This window comes from Vulpes lagopus, chromosome 7 (assembly GCF_018345385.1).
Source record: "Vulpes lagopus strain Blue_001 chromosome 7, ASM1834538v1, whole genome shotgun sequence".
NCBI lineage: Eukaryota > Metazoa > Chordata > Mammalia > Carnivora > Canidae > Vulpes > Vulpes lagopus.
Window position 1 is genome coordinate 81,663,661 of NC_054830.1, and position 20,370 is coordinate 81,684,030.

Sequence of the window (20,370 nt, forward strand, 5' to 3'; positions counted from 1 at the left end):
CCTAGATGTAACAAGGAGTTGAAAAGTACTTTCCTAAATACTGGTAGGGTAAAATCACCAAAGAACCAATGCTCAGATTTTACTTGAAGTGAAAGATAGAAGAGATTAGGGGAAAGAGTGGAAGTCATAATATGAATAAGGCAGGTCCCTACTGCCTGTGAAATTAGGTGTCCATGTAGAATCCAAAATATTCCTGGAAATGGTTGTTCTGGGCTTCCTTGAAGCCCAAATGTGAGGCCTTGTAACTAACCTTCGACTGCCATAAGGTTGTGGAGCAAACCAAGAGAAAGCATTGTTCCTTTGCCAGGAAATACAGGAACTTCTGGAGTTTCTTTTCTAGTTGTAACCATGATTTAACTCTACAGAACAAGTATTCCTTTCACAGCAAAAATTTTCAACTTATTGGGTTATTTCAAACACATCAAATAGCATAAAACATTCATTCAACTCTGGCAGCATTCACAGACCCGTTTTTGTAAATAGCGAAACAGGCTCTTCATCCCCAGAACATGATGTTTTCAAAATATAGTAGACCCCAAGGTCAAGGTTCTGGGAAGAGTCATTCCAACCTCATTGAGATTGCCAGTGCTAGTGCAAGCCTGTTTTCCTGCTCACTGCCTACTCACTCATAGGTTCTCGTGTTTGCATGCAAGAGACAGAAACTAGAATCTACCCCAACTCTAATTGCACATATCTTAACTTCTCTTACAGTGGAGGCATACAGTTTACTGACTCCATTACTATAGCTATGGGATGAATTGATAATTAAGTCAAATGATTCTTTTTTTTTTTTTAAGATTTTATTTTTAAATATTTCTACACCCAACATGGAACTCAAATTTACAATCCTAAGATCAAGAGTTGCATGCTCTACCAACTGAGCCACCCAGGCACCCCTAAGTCAAATGATTCTTTAGCTTTATTTGTTTATTTTTATAGAACAGTACTATCTTTTTAAAAGATTTTATTTATTTATTCATGAGAGACAGAGAGAAAGAGAGGCAGAGACATAGACAGAGGGAGAAGCAGGCTCCTCACAGGGATCCTGACCCGGGATCACAACCTGAGCCAAAGGCAAACGGTTAACTGCTGAGCCACCCGGGCATCCCTAGAAAAGTACTATTGAAGGGGCACCTGGGTAGCCAGTCAGTTAAGTGTCTGCCTTTGGCTCCAGTCATGGTCCCAGGGTTCTGGGATCGAATCCTGTGTCAGGCTCTGCTCAACAGGGAGCCTGCTTCTCCCTCTCTGTCTCCCTACTGCTCCCCCTTCTTGTGCACTCTCTCTCTCTCTCTCTGTCAAATAAAGAAATAAAACCTTCTTTTAAGAAAAGAAAAGGATTATTGAAGGTTTTAAAAGTGAGAAATCATGATCACTAGATAACCATGATCTCTTGGAGTATAGTTTCAACATTGAGCCTTTCCTGTATGTCCATGGTTGGTGGAGCTGGTATTTCAGTTCTAGAAAAAGCTCAATGCAGGCTGCTCCCTGCTGTCCTGGATTCCCAGGCTGCTCCTGTTTGGTCTGTGCAGGCCTCTTGCCTGAAGGACTAGAAGCCCAGGGTTTTTGTGCTTTCTACCCTGGCCGGGGGAGAATGGCCCAAGGCTAAGTCATGGGACTGTGGTACAGCCAGAATTGGGGGCAACTACACCCCCCACCCCCACCCAGCTTACTGTTACTTTGAGATTGTCCAGGCCCTGGTCAGCCTCCTTTGTCTTCAAACCACCTGTACCCACACTTACTAAAAAATAGCAGACCTGCCATCCTTTCTGGACCAGGGCTAGACTCCTCTAATGGGGCTTCTTTCTGGGGAGTCTCAAGCTTCCCAAGGATCAGACATATAACTTTGAGAGGAAAATAGAGTTTTTGCTGAAATGTCAGCAAACCACAGAATAAACAGTGTGTCTTGAACTCTCTTTATTGATGTCTTCAAATATCTGGCCCTTCTCCACTGGCTCCTACCTTCTGGCCTCAACCATCCTCCACTCTAGTCTCTCTTGTCATTTAAGAGCCCCTTTACGACTCTAGTTTTGTTTCTCCCTGTTTTATATTATCCGTCTCAAAACCTTATCCTTCCCAGACATCCATGACACCAGCCTCTTCTTGGCCTGTTGCCTCTCTGAGCAGGGCTGTCAGTCTTCTACCTACCCCTTCATATTTATAGGTGTGTGCACACATGCACACACACGAAACCTAGGAGTCATCTGTGCCGAGGTCTTTCTCCTCAAACCCAGATCCAGTCTGCCACTAAACCCTGGCAGTCTGACGTTGATATGTTTTTCTTCTCTGATCCCATTATTTTCCACTAAAGGCTAAGGTCCTGAATGTGATTTACAAAGTCCTTCATGATTCTGGGATCCCTGGGTGGCGCAGCGGTTTGGCGCCTGCCTTTGGCCCAGGGCGCGATCCTGGAGACCTGGGATCGAATCCCACATCAGGCTTCTGGTGCATGGACCCTGCTTCTCCCTCCGCCTGTGTCTCTGCCTCTCTCTCTCTCTCTCTGTGACTATCATAAAAAAAAAAAAAAAAAAAAAAAAAACAAAGTCCTTCATGATTTTAAGCCTTCCTCCAGTTCTGGTCTCATCACCTGCCACTTCACCCCACCACTTAACATTCCAGCAAAATTGAGCTATTCTTTTTGCCTGCTATATAGTCATGTGTGTTTTCCTCCCTACTCCTTTCTTTTCTTTGCTTTTCTTTCCCTACTGCTTTCTTCATCTGGTTCATTTCTATCTCCTACTCATTCTTCATGCCTCAACTCTCTTTGGAGAAATCTTTCCTAATTCCCCAGAGTAGAATAGGTGCTTCTGTTCTGTGTACAGACGACACTCTTACAAACCTCTGTTATAGCACTTGGCATATTATTAAAAATTATCTGTTTATTCATTTGCCTTATGTCAGTACGTAAGAGCCTTTGAGCTCTTCATGAGTAGAGATCATATTATCTTTTGTACCCACTGCACCTAGCACAGTGCCTATAATATAAGTACCTCTAAAATTTAGGACCAGAAGTGAATTGGTGACTGAGACTCTTTCATCTCCTTTTTTTTTTTAAATTTATTTATGATAGTCACAGAGAGAGAGAGAGAGGCAGAGACATAGGCAGAGGGAGAAGCAGGCTCCATGCACCAGGAGCCCGATGTGGGATTCGATCCTGGGTCTCCAGGATTGCACCCTGGGCCAAAGGCAGGTGCTAAACCGCTGCGCCACCCAGGGATCCCTCATCTGCTTTTTTTAATACTGTTGTCTGCTTTTCTCTCCTGGGCTCAGCATTCTCAGTCCCCAGTGCTTTTTCTTGCTTCCTGCTTCCTGCTAGTCTGTCTGTCTCTGTGTCTGCCTCTTTCTATCTTGAGATATTGACTGCTTGAGTAACTCCAATATCACCTTCATATGGAGCACTGGAGCACTTGTTGAGCAAGAGATTGCTAATCAGAAAGCATCCATGCCATTTTCTAAAGAGAGGCTTTAAGTGTGTGCAGAGCACTGGAGACGGGATGAGATTAGTACCAGCCTTCCAAGTGCCTGCTTTATAAGACAACAGTCCCACAGCTGTGAATGTTCTGATGTGTTGTTAATCTCATGACTTTATCTGATGTTTCTAAGGAGGGGGGGTTAAATAAAATTTAAAAAAGTAATTTAGAAAACAGACATGTATATGGGAAATTAAGATATCATTTCAAACTAGTGGTAACAGGATGTCATTCCAAACATGGGTATGGTGATATGTTATCCATTTGTTAAAGCATTAAGTTAGATCTCTATTTCAAAACTCCAGATGGATTAAAAGCCTAAATGTAAAAATAAAACTATGAAATTAAAAAAAAAGAAGGAGTTGGGTATAAGAAATGACAAGTTAGATTCAAATTCTAGTGCTGGGATCCCTGGGGTGGCACAGTGGTTTAATGCCTGCCTTTGGCCCAGGGCGCGATCCTGGAGACCCGGGATCGAATCCCACGTCGAGCTCCTGGTGCATGGAGCCTGCTTCTCCCTCTGCCTGTGTCTCTGCCTCTCTCTCTCTCTCTGTGTGACTATCATAAATAAATAAAAAAATTTAAAAAAAATTCTAGTGCTAACCACCTTCTAGGTATGATTTTGAACATATTACTTTATATAATCAGGTTCTTCAGTTTTAAAGTGGGAATATTATTTACCTTACTCAGTCTTTTAGGAAGATTAAATGAGATAATATATACAAAACACCAAGCACCATAACTGTACATATAGCAGGTAACAGGTGTTCAAGCAATTTTAACTAAATGATCTGCTGAATTCCAGAAGAACCACATCTGGTCTGCATTGTGAACAACTTCCTGACTTGGCTCAGCCACAGCTCTTGGCAGAGCTGCCTCCTCAATATGAGCTTTGGGTCCTCTCTCCTCCCTCCTTCCACACCAAAGAATTGTCCTCTCTTGGCACTAAGAATATAAAACAAGTTAAGGTGAGGGCAGAGGGCTGTTTGAGAGACTGTCTGGGATGGTGTGGGTGTAGAGGGAGGGTGGCCTGGAGCCTTGCTATTCAGTGTGGTCTCTGTATTGAGAGCATTGGTATCACTTGAGAGCTTGTATGAAATACACTTAGGCACCATTCCAGATCTACTACATTGGAATCTGCATTTAAACAATATCCCCAGGTGATTCATATGCACATTAATGTTTAAGAAGCACTATCCTGCACGCACACAGATAAGCTCAGCAGGTGTGGAGGGATATAGGCTGTGCATGTATGTCAGAACCATCTAGAAGAGATGAAGCCTGCACAGGTGCAGAGGAGCTTTGAGAGAGTGTAGTCAGAAGTATTCCTCAGAGGTGTGGGCTACAGAACTGTAGGGGGCGGGGTTTGGGTAGGTATAGGTTATGTGTTGTTTCAGGTCCCCTTCCTGTGCATGCCTTAAGAGGGAGATTATACCTTTGAGTTAGCTGGTCAGTGTCACTGCACCAGCCAGAGAGTGACAGATGAATGGAGAAAGGCTCTTTACCACCATGAGCCTGCAGAGACCCTCCAACAGGGCCCCAGGACCATCTAGTTTAGTGGATAAGTATTATTTCTCTGAAGAGATGCATAACTAGCAACCAGCTGGCTTCACTGCTGAAAATTTGCCTTGAGTTTATGCTATAGGCTAGACTCTTCCCTCCCCCTACTCTTCCACCACCAACTGGCACACATCTCTCTCTCTCTCTCTCTCTCTCTCTCTCTCTCTCTCACACACACACACACACACACACACACACACACAAACACACCATAAAAAAGCTGACTTAACAGAAACTTAGGGGTTTATGAGTCTTTGTAGAGTTAACTCTCTACTTCCCTCTCTGACCTTCACTGCTGAGCCTCCAGGAGCCTTTAACATTAACCTCTTTGCTGCACAAAGCATGCCTGATAAGAGTGACGGAAGGCCCTAGACTTGGTTGGAAGCAGCAAGAATTTGGAAAACAAGAAGTCCAAAAGATTCATGAATTGATGCAGGGTAGGCTCAGTCCCTTGAGTAACTAAAGCTTACCAAAAATCCTCCAGTGAGATTTGGGGCCAAGATCCATGTGCAGAGCTGAGGGACCGGTCTCAAAGACACTCCAACCAAAAAATCAAAAATCTTTTGATTTTTGGACAACATCTTTCCTCAATGTTCTGTGCCTCCATTCTTACCTTGGAGAACTAGAATCCACATCCTGGAAGGAAACTGAAAGATCCTCTGGACACGCTCCTTAAAGCTTTGTTAGTCCTGAACATCTGGTTCCCTTCTTGCCCTCCTCTGGGCCCTGCCTAAGCAGAAGGACCCCAGAAACTTGACTCAGAATCTCTTGGCCCCTCCAGCACCCTTGATTTTAGAATAATTTCCCCCCTCATAGGCCTCATCTCCAAGGTCTGTGTTGGCTGGAACTGAAGCAAGAAAGAAAGAAGGAGAGAGAAAGAGAAAGAAAGAGACGGCCTTCTATCCACTGCCCACCCTCACACATTTTCTTTCTGCCTCAGGCCTTACCAGTCCATCTTTTATTTTCTTCCACTTTTTCATAACATAAAATTAGCCATTTTAATCACTGTTGATCTATTTTTAAAGAACTTTATGCTTTTACCCTTTTCTCCATTAAGTGAGATATTCTTTCCCTAAAGAGATTGAAATGGGGGCCAGGGAGGTGTGGCAAGATAGGGAATTCAGAAACCCTTTAGGTCATAAGACCTGTGTCTCTAGTTGGTCCAAAATAAGGTAGGAGACTCTTGAACATCTGGTTCAGCGTATAAGCTTAAGGATAGGGATGAAAATCACAGGGGCTAGGCCTCCCAGAGGAACCCAAGTTTCTCAATTTGTAGCTCTGGTTCCTACCTCCTGAATCATGAGGCTTGTTCCCTAGGCTTACCTCAAGCCACTGCTGCTACAGTGGGTGTCCCTGAGTTGAGGTATTTGTCCTATCTCCTGAACAAAGGCTTTTTAGTCATAGGGTCTCCAGGTGATTAGGAATGGGAATGAATAATACAATATCAATCTAGGACAAGCAGTCCTAACCATGAAGGAGGCAGAGCAGGATTCTAAATCTTTTTAAAAACTCACTGCCCCGCCCCCCAAAAAACTCACTGACCCTTTGTCTCCCCATTTTGAAAAATGAATCTAGTTATTTGCCATCCCAGTACTAACTTCATATCTTTCGCCGTTCTTTTTTTTTTCCCTGAGTAGTTCTGAGTAGACTTTTTTGAAAACTAATTAATGAGTAAGGAAGTAGAAGCTGCCACTCTTGCTGGGTAACTCCAGAGCCATTTTGATTAATTCTCCTCCCACAAGTCTGAAAGCAAACTTCTGTGAAATTTGCCTCCTGGTTCTACAATTAGTCATGGTTCCTACAGCTGATGTGCTGGCACCGGCCAAGAACTAGCTAAAGCCTGGTGGCTGGCCACCAGGCAGGTACTGTCCCCATTTAGAGTTTTTCCAAAACTTCAGTGTAACAAAGTCTTCTCTCCATTTGTTCTTAATTGGTGGCCTCAAGTTAGGCATATTTTGTCTGGCAGGTGATACCCAGAGGGAATTCTGTTCTTTGAAAGAAGATTCCCCAGAGGGCACTAGGTGAGTAAGGACTGAGGCATAGTTCTCTTGCAAGATGATGGATAGATGTGATGACCTAAAATTCCCTGGCACACAGTGAGAAATAAAATATTAAAAACCAACTATAGCCCTCAGTAATGACTGGAGGCAGTAAATTGGAACAATCCTTTGGGAAAGCACTTTGTCAATGTGTATCAAGAATCTTAAAAGCACTCCTGCTTTTTTACTTTATAATTCTACTTTATTTAAGAAATTATCCTAGGGGCACCTGGGTGGTTCAGTTGGTTGGGCGGCTGACTCTTGATTTTGGCTTGGGTTGTGATCTCGGGACTGTGGGATTGAGCTCCATTTCAGATTCCACACTCAGCACAGAGTCTGCTTGAGATTCTCTCTCCCTCTCCCTCTGCCTCTCCCCCAACTCATACTCATTCTCTGTCTCTAAAGTGAATAAATAAAATCTTTTTAAAAAGAAACTATCCTAAATGCAAATACATATGGATTTAAGCATGGCATTATTTATAATAGTGAAAAATTATAAGCAACCTGAATGTCCAAAATAAGTGAATGGTTAAAAACTTATTGTACAAAACAAAAAGTTATTGTACATCCCCTCTTATGGATATTTGTAGCCATTAAACTGATGATTTCAAAAACTATGTGAAAATATGGAGAGTTGATTATATTCCAATATTAATTTTTAAAAATAAAGAATATAAGGGGCATCTGGGTGATTCAGTCAGTTAAGCATCCAGCTCTTGATTTCAGCTCAGGTCTTGATCTCAGGTTGTGAGCCTGCTTAAGATTCTTTCTCTCCCTCTGTCTCTCCACTTGTTCTCTCTTACAATCTCACTTTAAAAATAAAGATAAAAATGCGAATATAAGATACAGTTTGTTTTTCTTTAAATGTTGTTCAATGCATGTGTATTAGTTGACACTCTCTGGTTGTGAGCCTGCTTAAGATTCTTTCTCTCCCTCTGTCTCTCCACTTGTTCTCTCTTACAATCTCACTTTAAAAATAAAGATAAAAATGCGAATATAAAAAAAAATGCGAATATAAGATACAGTTTGTTTTTCTTTAAATGTTGTTCAATGCATGTGTATTAGTTGACACTCTCTGGTTGTGAGCCTGCTTAAGATTCTTTCTCTCCCTCTGTCTCTCCACTTGTTCTCTCTTACAATCTCACTTTAAAAATAAAGATAAAAATGCGAATATAAGATACAGTTTGTTTTTCTTTAAATGTTGTTCAATGCATGTGTATTAGTTGACACTCTCTGGTTATAGTAACAAATTTTAACTTAAGCTAGTGTAAGCTAAAAAAGAAACTAGAGGTGCCTGGGTGGCTCAGTGGTTGAGCACCTGCCTTTGGCTCTGGGCATGATCCCAGATTCCTGGGCTCAAGTCCCACATTGGGCTCCCTGCATGGAGCCTGCTTCTCCCTCTGCTTGTATTTCTGCCTCTCTCTGTCTCTGTGTCTCTCATGAATAAATAAACAAAATCTTAAAAAAAAAAAAAAAAGAAACTAGACTATGAGGACACTAGGATTCCTCATAGTATTCAAGGGCAGTTGTGCCCTTCAAGCCTTAGGAGGGTAGAGCAAGTTCTAGAACCAGAGCCTAGGAAAGACTTTACCTCTTGGTCTGCTTCTTTGTGAACATCAGCTTTATTCTTGTCTCTCTGTCCAATGGCTTTCTCTGCTACCTTATCTACAGTTTTATTTTTTTTATTTTTATTTTTATTTTTATTTTTTTTATCTACAGTTTTAAACCTTACATCTCCTCTTAGTCCTACTTCCTATTCTGGGGAAACTGATCAGCTCCACCTGATCCAAGCAAGAATGGAACCACACTGAACCAACATAGTACTTAGAGCCTACCTCTGTGACCATGACCATGAGGACAAACATCAGCTCCTAGGGAGGGAAACCCCAGAGTGTTGCTACTGTCGTCTACATACAAGACTTAAATACACTAGAGCATTAACAGAGGTTGTTTCAAGATAGTGAAAATATGAATTAAAAATTTTTTAGCATATATTACTGTATAATAGAAAAATCTAGGGGCACCTGGATTACTTAGTCGGTTAGGTGTCTGTCTTTGGCTCAGGCCATGATCCCAGGGTCCTGGGATCACAACCTGCATTGGGGGGGGGGGGCTGTGTCCTTGCTCAGCTGGGAGACTGCTTCTCCCTCTTCCTCTCCCTTTGCCCCTCTTCCCTGGTCATGCTCTCTCTCTCTCTCTCTCTCTCTCTCTCTCACTTGCTCTCTCTCTGTTAAATAAATAAACACAATCTTAGAAAGAAAGAAAGAAAGAAAGAAAGAAAGAAAGAAAGAAAGAAAGAAAGAAAGAGAAAGAAAGAAAGAAAAATCTATTAAACTTACCATGGCTATTATTGTTATTAGGTTGTTATTAGGCCTGGGGTCAGCAGAACCCTTCTCCATTTTGGTCCCAGTGACAGCCACTACAAAGATACTAAACCTTGGTGGTGCTTGTTTTTGGTAACTAATTCCATTGAGCTGTGTAAGGAGACAGAAAATTCTCCATTAATCACAGGACCAATCTGAGTTCTCACACTCTAGCTGTAGCATAAAAATCCTTTCTATTTCTTTATGGTTAACTTTACTTTGTCCCAAAATTCCTCTGCAGAAGTGTGATATGTATAAAGAAAGAGTGCTTTCCTTCTTTGCATGCAACCACCAGTAGCTACTCCAGAGCTGAAAAGAGTAGACACTCAGTGTGTTGACTATTTGAATTGAGCCTTCTTTTGGAGAAAAACCTAGTAGATTGATCAGATTTAGACTAATAAGGGAGGCCCCTCTTGAAAATGTAGGCTTCATGGATTTTTTTTTCAGTTCTCCTTCCCCTCTTTGTAAAAGCCACAAGCAGCATTTGGAAAAAAATGGTGTCTCTTGTGTTTCCTTAATCTTCCCCAAAGACCTTATACTTGTAAAAGATATTTATCTTTCCTCAGAAGTGGGCCCCATAAAGGTCTTAATATGCACCTAAAAGATAGACGTCCTGCCAATTGCCTGGCGCTGCAGGCAGCTCCTGGAGAATCCTGGAAAAGGGGAGCTGAGGAGTAAAAATAGGAGCTGCCAGGATCCCTGGGTGGCGCAGCGGTTTGGCGCCTGCCTTTGGCCCAGGGCGCGATCCTGGAGACCCGGGATCGAATCCCACATCGGGCTCCCGGTGCATGGAGCCTGCTTCTCCCTCTGCCTTGTCTCTGCCTCTCTCTCTCTCTCTCTCTCTCTCTCTGTGTGTGACTATCATAAATAAATAAATAAATAAATAAATAAATAAATAAATAAATAAATAGGAGCTGCCTAAAACTCAGACTTAGGAAATAGGACTCAGAACTTCACGTCATACCACAAAGACCTGTTATTGGTCAAATGATTCTTATGTTGAGATGTGGAGTCAGAAACAGATGGGAAGGGGTGCCTGGATGGCTCAGCGGTTGAACATCTGCCTTTGGCTCAGGGCGTGGTCCTGGGTCCAGGAGTCAAGTCCTACATTGGGCTCCCTGTGAGGAGCCTGCTTTTCTCTCTGTCCCTACCTCTCTCTGTGTGTCTCTCATGAATAAATAAATAAAATCTTTTTTTTTTAAAGATGGTAATTCAGCCTTACAGGCTGAATAAACAGTCATCTGTAGGGAAATAGAGGTGTCTACCCAGTGCCTACATTGCTACTGAATATTCTTGGACAGGAGGTTAGGTTTCTGCTCACCCATGGACATTGAACATAAAGAGTCCAATGTTGTAGTTAGTTGTATCATCTGGATCTCTCTCTAAAATATGATATCTGGGCAGCCCCAGTGGCGCAGTGGTTTAGTGCCGCCTGCAGCCCAGGGCATGATCCTGGAGACCCTGGATCGAGTCCCATGTCGGGCTCTCTGCATGGTGCCTGCTTCTCCCTCTGCCTGTGTCTCTGCCTCTCTCTTCTCTCTCTCTCTCTCTCTCTCTCTGCATCTCTATGAATAAATGAATAAATAAAATATAAATAAAATAAAATAAATAAATAAAATCTAAAAAAATAAAATATGATATCTAAACATGTTTATTTCTACCCGCTGGCAAGAGATGTTTTGAGGAGTGGCATAGCCCTGAACAAGAGACCCCAGGTAGTTTCTGAGCTGACCTCTAGACAAATTGTTACAGAAACAAGAGTCGGTCTTTGGTGCCTTGTCTTTGGTGCCTCAACCTACCTGTGAGAGAAGGGTGTGAGCTCCAGATCTTCTCTGCTTTCCTGCTTCTTTATCAGCGTCATCTTTCTTCCTCACCCTGTTCCTGCTCTAGGTTTGCCCTGCTTCCTGCTTCCACCCAGGACAATTGAACAGGGTACAGACATAACTATTCCAAAGGTAGCCTCTGACAACTCAGAACTGCCTCTGCTAACTCCCTTGTAAACCTGTAGGAAAATTCACATGTTTTCAGCAAAGAAAGTTTAGATAATGTTGGTAGGAGCACTTTGCCTCTTCATATTTCATTCTGAATCCATTTAAACTTCCATTTGCCTGAGACTTAGTGCTTGGAGGTGAGGACAGAGGTTACCTTTCTTGTGGGAAAGCTAAAACTGAATCATGTCTCTAAACTATAAAACTAAAACTAAAGCTAAAACTCACTCATGTTCAATCCACAAGACAAGGGCAAAATTGTTCAGCACCACGGAGAGCATCTTTCATCCTGGTGACAAGATCAAGGGCACCTAGGTAAAAGATAAGAATTTGTAGCTAGAAGCCCAGCCAGTCTGATCTCCTTCCTCTTCTGGCCAGTCACCAAGTATCCCTTTGTCTCCAACCTCTTAGTATTCAACTTCTTCCTTACCTAACTAGACTTTCAGGAATGAACTCCTTTAACTTTCCACCTACCCTTCTGCCTCCATGTTATCTACATCCTCCACTCATCTTCACCTCCCTTCCATTTCAGTAAGGAGCCTTCCTTCCCTGGCCCAAGGTTCTGTTTCCATCTCCTTTTGAGTCTACCAGGACCATGCTGTATCAAACATCTCCTTTTGATGTTTCTAGCTTCTTTCCCCTCAGTCTAGGATATTAGTCAGGTATTCCCTAGGTCCAAAGAAATTTCTTCAACTCCAAAGTTCCCTCTGGCTATCATTTATTCTCATTCCTTTTCTTCTCAGTCTGATTCCTTGAAATAATATCCATGTTCACTGTTTCTCCTTTAGCTTTTCCTATTCCCTCCTAAATCCTCTGTAATCTGGATTCTGTTTCCACTCTTCAACTAAAACTGTGTTTTCTGAGGGCACCTATGACTTCCTTATTTCTAAATACTGTATCTCCTGGGACTTATCTGGTTTTTGACACTGTTGATAATTACTGGAAGCTCCTTAAGGATGGGATTATTTTTTTTATCTTTATGAGCCCCAGGCTTGCCACTGATAAATAAATGAAGGAAATTTAGTATATTGGAGTAAGGAGCAAGAGGAGGCAGAATGACCCCTGGTCAGTCCCCTTCTCACCCTGTGGAGGGAATACCTTTTCCATGGATACTTCCCTATGTAATCCAGGCCCCAATCTGTGTGATGCCAGGGATGCAGTTGTGGGCCAGTCACTCCCAGGGCATTGTGTAGGCCTTATGGAACCTGTACTAATGACTTTATAACTAGCAAAGTATATTGCTTAATATGTACCGTGCTCACATGTACTAACTTATTTTAGCCTCACAAGAACCTTTGATGAAGGTATTAATATTAGTTGCATTTTACAGATAAGGAAACTGAAAGCCAGATTGCACAGCTAGTAAATGGAGGAGTGAAGATTTTTTTTAATGGATTAATGAGTTGAATTTGTCAAAGCTGATAATACCCAAGATCTCACTATATTATTTTCTCCACTTTTGTGTAAGTTGAATAATCTCCATAATAAAACATTTTTAAAGGACCAGATTGTATTAAATTAATGGATTTTTAAAATATTTTATTTTTAAGTAATCTATACACCCAACATGGGGTTCAAACTCACAACCCTAAGATCGAGAATCACTCACCCTACCAACTAACCCAGACAGGCACCTCAAATCAATGGATTTTAACTTTGTTGTTGTTGTTGCAACAGAACCCTTTCTCCAACCAAAAATTTGTAGAAAGGCTGGTATATAAGTGAAATAAAAGAGGATCTTCATTCTCCCTATTATTGCTTCCCCCTTGCACTCAGCCCTGCCCAAGGCACAGGGTTCAGGGAACACAGTTTAATGAAAATTAAACTGGACCAGACTAGCTCTAAGGATTCTTCTGGCACTTTTGCCTTCCTCTAATTATGTTGGCTTTGCACTGGCCATTAGCCTATATATGCTGTCCCAGAAACAGTGAGACTGGGCTATTAATCATTTCTGCAGTCTGTGGAGAATTTATTTGAAGGGTTGCAGAAACACGGGTTGTTAGAGATGCATTTCAATGTCTGTCTCCACTGAGTGTTTAATAATCTTGCTAATCCCCACTCTAGTTCCTGGATCTAGCTAACTCCTGTCAGATGTCCTTGGGGGGCATTTTAAATTCTCCCTGATTTTTTGGAGCCAGACATTTCCTTCTGCCTGGATTCTCTCTGATACTTAACATTCATGAATATTTCACATTTAACCTGATTACATTTCCATGTGATGGTCATGGTGCATTGGCTGTGTTTCTCAGGGAAAACATACAGGAAGCCCACAGTAAAGACTTGAATGTTCAGGCACAGTGCCAGAGATCTTTGTTCTTGCCATGAAAATGACCTTCTATCATGGACAGTGATGGGGAGATGCTGAATGGTAGGCTTTGCATGGAACTTTTCAAGCCCAGGGCTCTCTCTGCACCCTAGTTTATGACCCACAGGAACTGGCAATTTCCTTCAGGGATCAGAAGCCACCAAGACCTGTCCAGTGGCATGGAGGACCAAATGTGGGCCCCTGTAACTAGAATTGCTCAACAGCTTCTCAGCCCTCACTCAGACCCTATCCTTCCTGCATAGTCTCCCTCCAATGTTACCATTCCTACTCGGTGGTACCTCCAGCCTGAGAGAAGCAACTCTTATGAACTCATCTGTACTAAAGAGGAAAAGGTTAGCCTTACACGCCTGAGGGACTCACGTGTGGGTTTTTGTTGTTGTTGTTGTTGTTTGTTTTTTGTTTTTGTTTTTGAGAGAGAGAGAACATGAGGTGGGGAGGCGCAGAAGGAGAGGGAGAAGCAGGCTCCCTATTGAGCAGGGAGCCCAATGCAACCCTTGATCCCAGGACCCTGAGATCATGACCTGAGCAGAAGGGAGACACTTAACTGACTGAGCCACCCGGCATCCCTGAAGGGCTCAATGTGTTTAAAGTCAGCCCCAAGGAAAGGACAGTGAAGCTTGCATGAATGGATGGGGTAGAGGGTTCCAGAGAAGATACCAGATTGGGAAGGCCATAGATTTAGAAGTCCCTAGTGTAAAAATGTTACTCTAAACTGTAAGAAACATTAGGGCTCCCCAAAGTGAGAGGTAGACTGAGGGCCAAAAACTGCTGAAGAGACACAGGGCTGTGGGAGGAGTAAAAAATGATGGTTAAAGAGGCAACATGAGCCAAGGATCACAGTGTCCTCAAAGCCAGAAGAGGAAACCATATCCAAATGGATATGGTATGTGTGACATGTGAGAAATGGTACAGAAAAAGTAATGTGACTAAGGAAATTGGAAAGGTGCCAGTACTTCACTGGTGGGATCCCACAGGCATGTTTTTGGGCTTTACCCTTTGAAAAGTCATCCCTCAGGCTGCTTTGGAAAGGAGTCCTACCTGTAGCCTAAGGGGAAAACCAGAACCCAGCTGTCAGGTCTTCATGCCCCCTGTAGGTAGCACCTCAAGGTTGTTTTGGCTGCAGAGAAGCCTGCTTCTCTAAGTCTGCATGGGACAAGTGCTATCCATTAGGAATCTCGCAGGAGGAACTCAGACAAGGAGGCAGAGAATAAAGGATTGGAGAGGACTGTAGCATGAGGCGCCACCTGAGATGCACTGAGGCACTGCAGCACCCCACTTTTTCTGAGCCCTGTCCCCTACAATCCCAGCTAAGTGGCGTAGGTTCAGAGCAGAGGACAGAGGCCCAGATTCTGCCCTCAGGAACTCACAAACCACTGTGGCAACAGAGTCTACCCAAGGTCTTACACTCTGGCTGGCCTGAAGGAACACGGGCAAGGCTAGGATTTCCCTCCCAAACATTCTAGACTTTTTCCTTTCCCCTTAATGACAAGCATGTTTTTATTTCTACTGCCTCATTCTAAAGGGAACAGAAGCCATCATAATGGTTCTATGTCCTTCCCTTGCTTGGTCACTCAGATCCCTGGGCCTGACACTGTAGGGCCAATTCTGGAGCATTCTACCTGTCTGTCTGCTGCCTGCATCCCCAGAGGCAAAACAGGCAGCCTTGGGTCCACTCTGCAGTTCTCAGGCCTTGGGCTTACTATTCTTTAATCCTAGGCAGATGCCTAGAGTGGCAGTATCTGTATCAGTTTCTCAAGGAGAGTGTGCATGATTCCAGCCCCTTCCAACTGACTAAAGTAGGATTGGCCAGGGCCCTGGACCTTGTAGCAGAGGTTTGAGGTGTTTTGGAGGAAACAATGAGGCTAGATTACTGAGCAGCACAGGACTAACTGGTCACCAGTTCGTTTGCCATTATTCATCTTCTCACCTACCATATCCAGCCAACCTTTCAGGAGACATTCTTTATGACTCATCTGTGAAACGAAGAGAAGTCCTCATGAGGACTCTTTTGTCCATTGGCTGCAGCCTTGAAGTCTGGCCTGGCTTGGCCAGTCAGTTCTCTAGATCTGGCAAAGAGACCCATCCAATGCTAGAAGAAAACAGAAGCAGAAGGTCTGTCTTAGGGGGCATCTACTCTGCCCTTAATCCAGACTTAAACTCAAAGGAACCTAGAAAGACCTTTCCAAACAAGTATACAGGAAGACCCCTGAGGAACAGGGCAAGGGGAAGTTGGACAAGGAGATTCTGTGGGTTTAAGGAATCACAGTAGGCTTTCTGGGGTGAGGCTGGCTCACACAGGTCTTTGAAGACAGACACCTAGGTAAGCGTAAGTGGGGCTGAAACCTGCGGCTCTTTTACCCAGTTCGGGGTCTTCCTTCCAGCATATATGGATCTGCCCTTCCCTCCTTGAATCGCCTGTCTACTGCCAAGTGTTAATGCTTCCAGAGGACAAGTGGAAAAAACAGCTTTAGGGCTGAGAGCAGCCCCATGAATTCACTTCCTAACAATTCTCTGTCTCTCTGCTTTCTTCCCACAGGACCCAGCCGCCGCCTCCATCTCAGACGGGGACTGTGACGCCCGGGAGGGTGAGTCAGTAGCCATGAATTACAAACCATCCCCGCTCCAAGTGAAGCTGGGTGAGTGTGTCCGGGGGCTGAGGGAGATGTGGGGAGTGGACAAGATGCTCTGGGCTGGGTCTGCAATGAGGTGGCACAAATAAACCAACTCAGACTAGATGATTCCAAGACTCAAACCACCAAGTCATTGGCACTGCCAGACACCTTATCTCCTGCAAGGTAAAGAAGGAAGTTAGTTCTCTGCAGGACCCAAAGCTCTAGGAAGCATCTCTGAGGCCAAGAAGACTCCAGGTGTTCCAGGGGCTAGCTTCAGGGATAAAACCAGGGAACCCCAGAGAGAGGGTTAGAAGTCCCATCAAACATTGGACCAAGCTGGAAGGAAACTGCCTTAGAGGTGGGGTGTCAGTTACTATGTTTGAGGGGTAGAAATGAGTGAGGATCCGAAAACCTAGAAGCTGAGATCTTCTCTCTTTTCCTCCCTCACCCATCCAGAGATCTCAGGGCCTGGCAGGCTCCTGTTTTGGGAGCTTTCCCTTGATTTTTTAGTAAGCCCAAATATCTCCCCACCCCCTTTCCAGGGAAGCCACTTGGCTCCTAACTACTGCTGTAGCTCCCACTGCTCTTCTCACTTCACCTTATGCCAAACACTGTCCTTCTCCCTTGGGGGACCAAACTGTTACTTACCAAAGGTTGCTGCATATAACAGACTTACTAAAGTTTGGTTTCATGAAGAATTACATCACAGTGTATCCAGGAAACAGTTTACAATTACATACAACTCATCACTATCCTTCAAAACTCCTCTGCCATGCCTGCCACCCTCTTGGCCTTTCTCTATCTGTTGTAAAACCTTTCCCTCTGTAGCTGCCAGAGCTCCTTTTCACAGTCCTATTCTTTTATTCAGTGTTTGTTTGTTTTCTTTTCTTGTGGTGTGTATGTCGGGGTGGGGGGTTGTTTTGTATTGTTTTGATCTTGCTTCTCATTCTAGACCACATCCAGGGATCTCCTCAGGCTGTTTTTCTAAACAAGAGAGCAGTTCTCTCAGGGGAATTTGTTCATCTTCCCAAGACACCAGTCTCAAACTGCAGCCAGTTTTGTTATTATTGTTTAATAATACAAGTATTTTAACAAGTGTTCTTCTCCTTTTATGCCCTTCCCACAGATAATCATCCTAAGCCTTTTTAGTTTTTATTGTTTTATTTTACTTTTTAACAATAGTGGCATCATACTGTACACATTTTCCAAAACTTTGTTTTTGTTTTTGTTTTCCACTTAATACCATGCAGACCCTGCCAATGTCAGTGTATAAAGAATGACTTCACACTTTTAAATGGTTGCATAGTAGTCCATAGTTTGGTTTTGCAAATTTATTGTTTGCATTTTTTTCGCTATTTAAAACAATTCCAATATGCTTTTAAAATAACACTTTTTTTCCCCTCCCCATTATACTACCACCAAAGTGCCTCTTGAAAATTCACAACTTTGTCCCAATTGAACTAAGGAAAAATCACCACCGGGAACCTCCTAGCAGATGGCACCCCCTAGAGTCATAGAGTGGTAACGGCAGCTGCTGCCTGCTGGAAAGAAGCCAGGGGAAAAAACTGGAGTCAGAGGAGCAGTGGCAAAGACAGAGGATCAAGACTGAGAGACGAGAGACTAAGAGACATGGAGATCAGGGGAAATTTCAGAGTCACAGTAGCTGGGAATGCCCATTCCATCCTGACTCTCTGGGGCTAGTGGTTGTTTTATGAGAGCTTTCCCCTCAGCATCTCTCTTCACCCAATAGTTCTTTTTCCCACATCTGGGTTTAAGATGAGTAGGAAAAGTGTAGGCAGGCTTTCTCAAGGGCCCAGGCGCTACTAACTACTGGGAACAGTGCCACATACTAGACAGTGGGTCACCTGGTGGCCAGCTCCATGAAGCTGGTAGACTCGAGCCCTGAAGAACTCAAAGGCTGGCACAAGAGTCAGAAGTAAAGTCAGAGGAGCTCCCCAGCCTCCTGCCCCTTACTCTGCTAGCCCCATTCTTCCCCTCCCACTCTACAACTTCAGTAGCTCCTTCGGCTTCTTCATTAATCCCAAGTTCCTTGGTCTAGCATTCAAAGTCTTCAAACTCTGAGTTTGTAACCAGAAGGAGCCCCCAACCCCTTAACACAGGACCTAAGACATAATGGTGATTGGTGAATAAATAAATGACTGAATAAATGTATCCTGTTTTTCTGACCTGACTTCCCTCCAACTTCACCCCTCCATCCCATCTGGATCCAACCTTATTTTGCTCACTTATAAATTCATTTTTGCGTATGCTATCCCTCCTTCCTAGAATGCCCTCTTCTCTCCAGCTCAAGGTATCACCTGCAAGAAGCCCTGATTCCTCCATGCTTCTGCTTCATCTCCAGCCTTTCTCTGGCATCAAGCACATACTAACTGCCCCACATGGGAGTAGAGCTTCTGGAAGGCAGGGGTCAACCTCTTCCTGTTGCCCCTTAGTGTCTGCCTCAGGTTGTACAGGGGCAAGTATTGTCTCCACCAAGCAGAAGGGCCTGGAGTTGGGATCCCTGTCTCGGTTCCTAGAGAAGAAAGAGGTTTCACAATGGAGGCCCAACCCCGTCAGCCCTGAGCAGTAAGGTAGGGTGGTGGCCCTGGGAGCAGGACACAGCTTCCTTCCCATGTTCTCCTGCAGAAAAGCAGCGGGAGCTGGCCCGAAAGGGCTCCCTGAAGAATGGCAGCATGGGTAGCCCCGTCAACCAGCAACCCAAGAAGAACAATGTCATGGCCCGGACAAGGTAGAGGCCCCCCCTACCTCACCTGGACCCTGCCAGTCAGCATCTATTTCTGCTGGTCCTATGCTTCTCCTTCTTTCCTCCCTCCTCAGGCCCAACTCCTCCCTGAGAGGAGAGAATCTCAACAGGATCCAAGGGGCAGGGGGAAGTGGTGGGTCAGGGCCCAATCCAGTTCCTCGCCAGGCTATCTGCTCCAGTTGCCAATCCAATCCCCTAAATTTTCTACCCAGGCTGGTCGTCCCCAATAAAGGCTACTCCTCGCTTGACCAGAGCCCAGATGAGAAGCCACTGGTAGCCCTTGACACGGACAGGTGTGTACAGGGATGTTGGGGCAGCTGGGCAAGCCACAGAAACTATATGAACATACAAGTGGGCTGTACAGGCCACACCTGCTATATTGTCAGAAGTGGAATGTGGGGTATTCCTCAGACAGCCAGGAGTTCTCCAAGGATGAATCTCCCAGGGAATGGAATTTTTTTTATCTGGAGGTAGGAAAGAGCAGAGAGAGGAAAGGGGAAATGTCACAGCCTGATGCTGTCCTGGGACAACTGATTCAATCACTGTCCCTTGAATGGGCCCTGATGCAATGTTCAATGTCCTGCTCCCTCCAAGGAAGGAGCTCTACTGCTAGGAACACACCTGGCTACACTTAAAGTTTGGGAAAACCCAACAAGTCGGGGATTTGAGCCTAGAAGAAAAGTGAGAGAAATGGGGGTAAAGGATGTATCAGCTCTGTGTAGAAGAAGGTTAAGGGTAACAATTCATTCAGAAGGGTAGGACTAGGGAACCTGGGCATTTGCACAGCAAGCACAGTCTTTGATTTAGATCTGCTGTTTGCTTGGAAGCACGAGGGAGGGGGAAGGTATCAACTGTTGGGTAGGCAGTGGGGTACAGGGAGTTTCCTATTTAATATTGAGGAATTACTTCTCTGTCTCTTTCTCCTACCACCAGCGATGATGACTTTGACATGTCCAGATATTCCTCCTCTGGCTACTCCTCTGCTGAGGTGAGGCCCCACTCCTTAGGACTCTAGGCACGCCTGAGCAGGATCACTGCCATCCAGGAAAGGGCATGGGGCCAACACCCACTCACACCCTGAGAAGAGTAATGGGCAAAGCTAGGTGGAGGCCTGTGAGGGGTGGGGCCTGGGGTGGGACACTGTCTGAAAGAAACTGGAGGCCGTTAGAAATGGGCCTTGAGTGTGGGGAGCCCCGTTTTAGGGGCAAGGTTTGAGCTTGTGGTTAGAACAGGGTCCCTAAACAGAATGGA

General features: G+C 44.2%; 1 protein-coding gene across 5 annotated transcripts in view; it reads left to right on the forward strand.

Moving 5' to 3' along the window:
* FAM219A (family with sequence similarity 219 member A) overlaps positions 1–20,370 on the forward strand; it is a 51,266-nt gene that overhangs the window by 27,726 nt on the left and 3,170 nt on the right. For 3 of the 5 annotated variants that reach the window (XM_041762967.1, XM_041762968.1, XM_041762969.1), the window contains exons 2-5: positions 16,280–16,379; positions 19,002–19,104; positions 19,332–19,412; positions 20,053–20,107. In XM_041762967.1, coding sequence (XP_041618901.1) covers positions 16,280–16,379; positions 19,002–19,104; positions 19,332–19,412; positions 20,053–20,107 — 339 coding nt within the window. The remainder of the gene's footprint in view (positions 1–16,279; positions 16,380–19,001; positions 19,105–19,331; positions 19,413–20,052; positions 20,108–20,370) is intronic. The other 2 variants (XM_041762970.1, XM_041762971.1) reach the window with 1 other exon arrangement.